General features: G+C 44.6%; 1 protein-coding gene across 2 annotated transcripts; it reads right to left on the reverse strand.

Moving 5' to 3' along the window:
* Nucleotides 1–245: 245 nt before the first annotated feature.
* TXNIP (thioredoxin interacting protein) lies at nt 246–4,206 on the reverse strand (the record flags this gene model as incomplete). 2 transcript variants are annotated; one of them, XM_079939377.1, is made up of 8 exons in its annotated part: nt 3,681–4,205; nt 3,079–3,151; nt 2,825–2,972; nt 2,508–2,610; nt 2,118–2,374; nt 1,860–2,016; nt 1,595–1,746; nt 246–1,466 (listed from the first exon to the last, which is right to left on the reverse strand). In XM_079939377.1, the coding sequence occupies exons 1-8, from the start codon at nt 3,928–3,930 to the stop codon at nt 1,431–1,433; spliced, it is 1,176 nt and encodes a 391-aa protein (XP_079795503.1). In that variant the 5' UTR covers nt 3,931–4,205. The 2 variants fall into 2 exon arrangements, with proteins under 2 accessions (XP_079795503.1, XP_079795502.1); XM_079939376.1 differs by lacking the exon at nt 246–1,466 and having other exon boundaries at nt 1,541–1,746; nt 3,681–4,206.
* Nucleotides 4,207–6,732: the final 2,526 nt, after the last annotated feature.

Consider the following 6,732-nt stretch of genomic DNA (forward strand, 5'->3'; position numbering starts at 1 on the left):
ATCTCAGAGACAAGAAAACAAACTTTTTTTGCCATTAAAAAAAACTTTATTTATTTATTTTTTACAAAGAATACCCCCACCTGGGGTGAAAAAATATATCTGGTTAAGTACAAAATATAGTTTTTGTCATACAAAAAGATATACAATTAAAAAACAACAAAAGAATGAAACCACCTTCAGCCCACATACTTTCTCAGGAAAGGGAAGATAGAGCTCAGTGCTCTGACACAGGACAGTGAACAAAGTGCTAAGGCTGAGGGAGACTGAGCAAGTGCTAGAGGCTGCAGTGAGAGAGGGGCTGTCAACATCCCTGTCTCCTAACACTGGGCAGGAAGGGAGCCCGCACAGCTTTTGTGAAGACCTGCCCTCTAGTTTCTCATGGCAACATCTGTATGCTCTAATCACAGTGTTGGGGCATTTTGATTTAGAGTTCCTCCTTGGGTTTGGAGAAGTCACAGTGGGCAAGGCTGATAGCAGCAACCCTTCTCATATAATTAGAGTGTCAGAATTGCAGAATTCTGTACACTGGGACAAAGTCTCAAAAGCAGTAACACTTTTTTTTGTCATTGTGCTTACCCCTAGAGACATAGTAGACCAGTTTTAGCTTACACTTGAGAAAGGAAAAAAATCCCAAATTTGACACAAACTAAAGTGCTAAGAACATCACCTCAGAATCAATTCCAAGGAGTCACATGAAAAGAAAAACATTCTCCCACGTGAAAATGTTTGCCAACAGGAGAACACAGTGCAATAGGCTCTAAAAATGGCTTTTAAGACCTTTGGTGGGGTACAGTTACTACCGCTTTATACCTGATTAAAGTACTTTCTGAACAAAGACAACCTTTGAGCTTCTTCCCTTTAATCCACATGGGAAGCTCACTCCAAAGTCCAAACCAAATCAGCTCTGGAGGGATTTTTTTTTTTCTGTAAGTGTACAAACGATTTTAAGAACATCCTTTTCCCAAAGTTTTGGCCGTGATTTTTTTCCTTTTCATTTTCCTGGTTTGCTAAATTGGCTCTCCTCTACATGGCAGAAGTTCAAGGTCTATTGTTATACCAATCTATAATCCCCTCCATAAAACACTGGGAAGACCATGCCAGGAGACCATTTCTACCCCTTATTCAAAACTACTGAAAATGCCTCAATTTTCAAAGAGATTTAAGAAAATAGGATTGGCCTGAATTTTTCTAGTATGTTTTTAAACCCATCCAGCAAAATACCCTGTATCACATCTCACTGGCTGAGGACGAGTGTGCACCCATTAAAGCCCAGGAGATTGCATGCTGATCACCTCCTACACTGGAGAGTCAGAGGCTGGGGTGGACCGGTACCCCACTGTAGAGACTGCTGAGTCTCTAAAAAAGTACGAGTCCAGGAGGAGAGATGAAAAGAAACAAGTAGGTACAGCTGCTTCTTTTCTTCCACATGCTCACTGCACATTGTTGTTGAGGATGCAGGGATCCACCTGGGAGGAAGAAAGAAAACATTTTAGTTTGGGTGAGAACTAAAAGAACAACCCAGTTTAGCAATCCCTCCAAATCAACTTCCTATAGTAGGCTTAGGGCAAATGTATGGTAAAATGACAATTCTCACCTCAGTGTAAGTAGGTGGTGGCATGAACTTGAACTCAGGAGCATACATAAAAATAGGGCTGTCTTGAGAACCATCTGTGTCATCCAGCAGAGGAGTAGTGGGGCTCTCCAATCGGTGATCTTCAGGAATAATATCCATATAGCAAGGAGGAGCTAGAGAGAGAAAGTATGGGGATAAGAAGCCTGGCCAAGGAATGCTTGACCATCACCAATTTAACAAACCCAAGCAGGCCAGAGAGGAAGAACAGACATTAGGTCTAGCTCACCTTCTGGGGTATCGGGGATGTTTAGATCTACCCAACTCATCTCAGAACTGGTTCGGCTGGCCATGCTGGATGTCCGGCTACTGAGGCCTGACCTGCTGCCAATTACCAGGGGCAGGTCAAGAATGACTTTCTTGGAGCCAGGGACGCTAACGTAGATCTAGAAAAGGAGACGGTGGTTTGTTAGACTGGAGATCTGGAGAAAACACCACTATTGTTCTGACAGATGAACAATATCTCTCTCCAGCCCCACTCACTCACCAGTAAGGAGTATTCAACTCGAAGGATGTTGCAGCCCAAGATAGAAGGCCTGATCTTCTGCACCCGAAGGCTCTTGCCACGCCATGATGCGCAAGTTCCTGAGATAATATGATTGCCTCTGACCGATGACAACTTCTGCGTCAGCATCTTGGTTTGGCCATTGGCAAGGTAAGTGTGGCGGGCAACAATGGCAGCTTTGGGGACCACAATGCGGGAACTCGTATTCTCAAAGTCAGCATGGATGTTAATCTCATCACCTAGCAACAAGAAAGATGAAAACTGATGCTTAATACAGTTGATGACTTTTCATCTGTCCCTGTCTCCTGCCCTCACCCCCAAACCCACAGTTCCTGTTTTAATAGTCTCCCATTTTAAGCACTAGATCCTTACCTTCACAGAATCCTCTTCTGTCTATTTGGGCAGAGACGGACACCCGCCCATCAGGAATAAACATGCAGGAAACTTTCTTCTCCTTTTTAGCAGACACAGGTGCCTATGTAGAATGGAGGAAAAAAACGTTTTGAGAATTCCTAGAGATCCTTTCTCTGCTTCTCTTTCCTTTCCACCGCTAATTTAGAATAGGCAGCTTTCCCTCCCACCCTGATGACTTAGGACTTGATTCCCTGAAGGGCTTCACTCTAATGCCCTAGACACTTGACTTCTTATCCCTGAAACCCAGAAGAATAGAATCTTAAAATGAACCTCACCAGTAAATCAGGGGTATTGACATCCACTAGATCCATCACTTCAAAGTTTTTCTTTGTCTCCTGAGTTGGGTGGCTGGGGCGATCAAGAAAAGCCTTCACCCAGTAGTCTACACACCCATATTTTCCTTTGAAAGATGTTCCCAGAGGCCTTTATCAAGAAAAAAGAAACAATTAATTTAAAAATGCTCTCCAAGAAGAGTAAGTGATCAAAGGAGGGGAAGATAAGTCCACAGATGCATTTAGCTGATACATACCCCTGAGGAAGCTCAAAGCCAAACTTGTATTCATATTTGTTTCCAGGTCTCATGATCACCATCTCATTCTCACCTGAAGGCAGAGAAAAGCGAGTAGCCATTAGGTTTCCTGTTACACTTAAAATGCATCTGTGCGATATGGAATTCTTGGGCAGCATACAAGAGAATTGTAGAACCCCCATTTTCATCCCTTATGTTCTTAAACGAGAGATTCTGATGCATTTCGTTGGGCCAAAAGTTGCAAAGCCCTGCAGTGCCCAAAGGCTCAACCAGGACAGTTAAGCTACTATCATCTCAAACAGGAAGCAAACAGAATAAACAAGTTATGCACACAGAAAATCTTTCAATAGCTAAGGCAACATCCCTCAGGATCACCTACAGAACACAGCATCCAGCACCATAAGAAATTGCACACATCACCCTTTTTTGGGTGGGGGGTGGGAAGAGTTTGCAAATTAAAACTAAAAAAGATAAGGAAGCCACACAAAATGCAAACCACACAACCTGAGCAACTTAGTATCTACACTGTAGGCTCCACTTATTCGTATCAATTCTCTTCTCGAATCAGCTTTCACCTTCCAGCAATCAGCTGGGTCACTCACCTGTTGGCTGGTCGTCCAGGAGAAGCGTGTCTTCGTAGCGCAGGTAGTTCAATGTCTGTTTGCACTGTTGGGATCCCTGCATCCACAGGACCTTGGCCATTCCGCAAGCCAGGATCCTGACAGCTTTGACTCCAGTGACTTCACACACCTCCACTATCACCCGGCCAGCCACCTTCTCCCCACTGCCGTACACCTTTTCGGGGTCGTTAAAGACCACCTCGAGAGACTTGATCTTCTTGAACATCACCATAATTGGGCTGGGTTGGCTTAGGAGTTAAAAACGAGGGAGGAAAAACAGAACCCCAAATCAAAGGACCCTTAGCAGTAAGTTAAAATTATTTCACTCTTCAATCCTCTACTAAATTTTCGATAAGATGTCCACAGAAATTGTAAGCTGCGGCTTAGGCCAAGGGATTTCAAGAGAAAAATTAAACCCTTTCTTTTCTTTCTTTCCTCCAACAGCTGGAAGAGAGCCCCGGATCTCCGCGGAAAGGCTAAAAGTACACCACCTGAAGAGACGAAAGGAGAGTTACAACTAACAGCCGGAAACTGCTCTATATAGTAGCCCGGCAGGCAGGGCCACGCGAGCGCTGGCCTGGAGGCTCGTGCTGCCCTCGTGCACAGCCCTCCCATTGGCTGCCCGTTCCTTGTTTACCAGGAGCCCGACCAATCAGTGAGGTCGCAGCAGCGCGTGGACACAGTGTGCTCCTGGCGGGGAAAATAGTTGTTGTGCATCGCTGCAGGGCCAGGAGGAGGGGGCGGAGGGGCTGTGGGGTGGAGGGGCTGTGGGGTGGCTTCCCTTGGGCCCAAAAGAAGGAATGCTTCGCTTCCCGTAAAATTTATCCGAGGCCAGAGTCCTTCGAAGGATACTTTTGGGGTGCCAGCGATGTTTTGAGGTAAAAGGAAAATGTGCTTATGAGGGAATTTCGTGCCTAGCCTCAGCCAATGCAGTTAATTTAGAGGCAACTGTTTATTTCCGACTCACAAATCGCAAGTCGTGTGAAAAACAATCCCAGAGTTCCAGAATAATTTAGGATCGGGGCGGAGGACAGGGAGTGCCGCTGTTACTGTTCAGGAACATCCCCTTTGTCCTTCTGTTGCCCCGCACCTCTTAAAAGCCAACAAACAACACCCCACCCCCTAAAAAACCTGCTGTGTGGGAAGGAAAAGAGAGCTTGTCACAAAATTTTAACCTCTCTTCAGCGCTCACAGGAAAGCGAGTGTGTGGGACTGATCCGCCTTCTCCCTCCCTTTCTAGCCCCCGGGCGCGGGGCTGTGTGCCTCAGCCCATGCGCCCTCCACTCTGTTCTTGGGACCGGAAACAGTGCGGGCGTGTCCACATCCTCTTGCTTATCCCCTCACCTCTTCAGTCCCTAACTGCAAAGTTGGGGAACACTTTATGTTCCGCCAGTTACCTCATTACCTCTTCAGTAAAGTGTGTTTTTTAGGCTCTAATTATCTCTCACTCCCCGCTTCTCCAGGAAAGGAAAAAAAAAAAAAGGGTGCTTCACTCTTTTCACTACCCCCCCCCCGCGCTGTTACTTTAACTCTTTCTTGTCTTCGTCCGCTCTCCAACTTACGAAATCAAAGGTACATCCCTAAATCTGCTGCCTGTGTTCCTCACTCACAGCCTTCAAATTAGTTAAAAGCAAGAAAGTTCTCTTGTTTGTAACCAAAGTGTCCGAGGAAAGATGGCCGTATTCCTGTTTGAAAGAAGCATTCCCCTGTCTTTGAAAAGTTTTTCGTTTTTTGTTGTGTTTTGTTTTTTTCCCTAAGCTGTTTAGAAATTGTTGAGAAAGGGAAGAGAAAACAGAAGGATCACTAGCACACTATATATTCATGCTAAAAGAAGCCTTGACTCTTCATCCTGTGTTGTCATTTGTCTCTCTGTCAGATGGGCTTTTCCTTAGCTGGCCATGAGATGCCTTAGGAACCGACTCCTGAGAAATTTTTCATAAATGCAATAAGAAAAACTTGTGTGCAGAGATACAGGGATTCTTCTCCCTTGGCTTTGATTCCTGATTCCCTCCCATTTGTTGGGGAATCAGGAGATGACGTCATTTCTTGTGCTGGAAAGAGAAAGACAATGTTCCCAAGATTGAGATGGGGAAGTAAATAAGAAGCATTAGAATATCCAGAAATCCTACCCTCTCAGCAAAAAGATGGCTATTCATTGCTGTGAAATATCCTTTTTCCTTCCTCACACACCCTAACTGGGTTGACACTCTAAGGCTAACAAGTTACAGCTCAACCCCACCATCAAGCAAACTCAAAAATCAGGCATCAAGACTTCTGGAAAACACACACACACGCACAGCACCAACCCCCAGGAACAAAAAGGGGAACATGTTGATCCTTAGGGTGTGTGGGTTTGAGGCAGCACCCTGTTCAAGAAAGTTAAGCAATAAGGCCTGAGTTATTTTCAGTCAGTCAACAGTATTGACTGAGTTATCTGGAGCAGGGAAGGTGGGACTCTCATTAAAGTAATTTTAAAATTTTGAATTGTAGCTTCTGAGAGAATTTTTAGCTTGATAGATATGAAAGTACATAAATACGAAATATCAAAATGTTTACAAAGAAATACATGAATCAATATTGTTAAACAGTGTGTGATGTGTAACTACCTAAATTTTGAGGGACTGAGAGGAGAGGTGAGTGTAATAGACCAGGGTGGTGTTGATTTGGGACATCTTAGAGAAAAGGGAATGCTGATATTTATTTGGGCACATCTGTGAACTTCTGACTTTAAAAAAACCCCATAATACCATTCCCTTTTGCTCTAAGTTCCTCTCTTGGGCTCCAGTTTCTTCTTTCCCTTTCAAAACTTGGTACAGACCACTTGTTTGCGCTGTGCTACGACTGGGTTCCCTTAAATGCCAAAAACCTATTTCACTTTGGCAGCAGCTGCTGCCTACCAGGCCTGTAGCCAAAGCATGTTCTGAAATGGAGTCCCCCCTGGCAGAGTTGTTTACAACCTTTCACCTTATAACCTGGTATTCTGAGGAAAATGTGCCTTCTGATTCTTCTTTCTCAGTTCCTGTGCCAAAGAAGA

Source organism: Stenella coeruleoalba (genome assembly GCF_951394435.1).
Source record: "Stenella coeruleoalba genome assembly, chromosome: 1".
Classification (NCBI taxonomy): domain Eukaryota; kingdom Metazoa; phylum Chordata; class Mammalia; order Artiodactyla; family Delphinidae; genus Stenella; species Stenella coeruleoalba.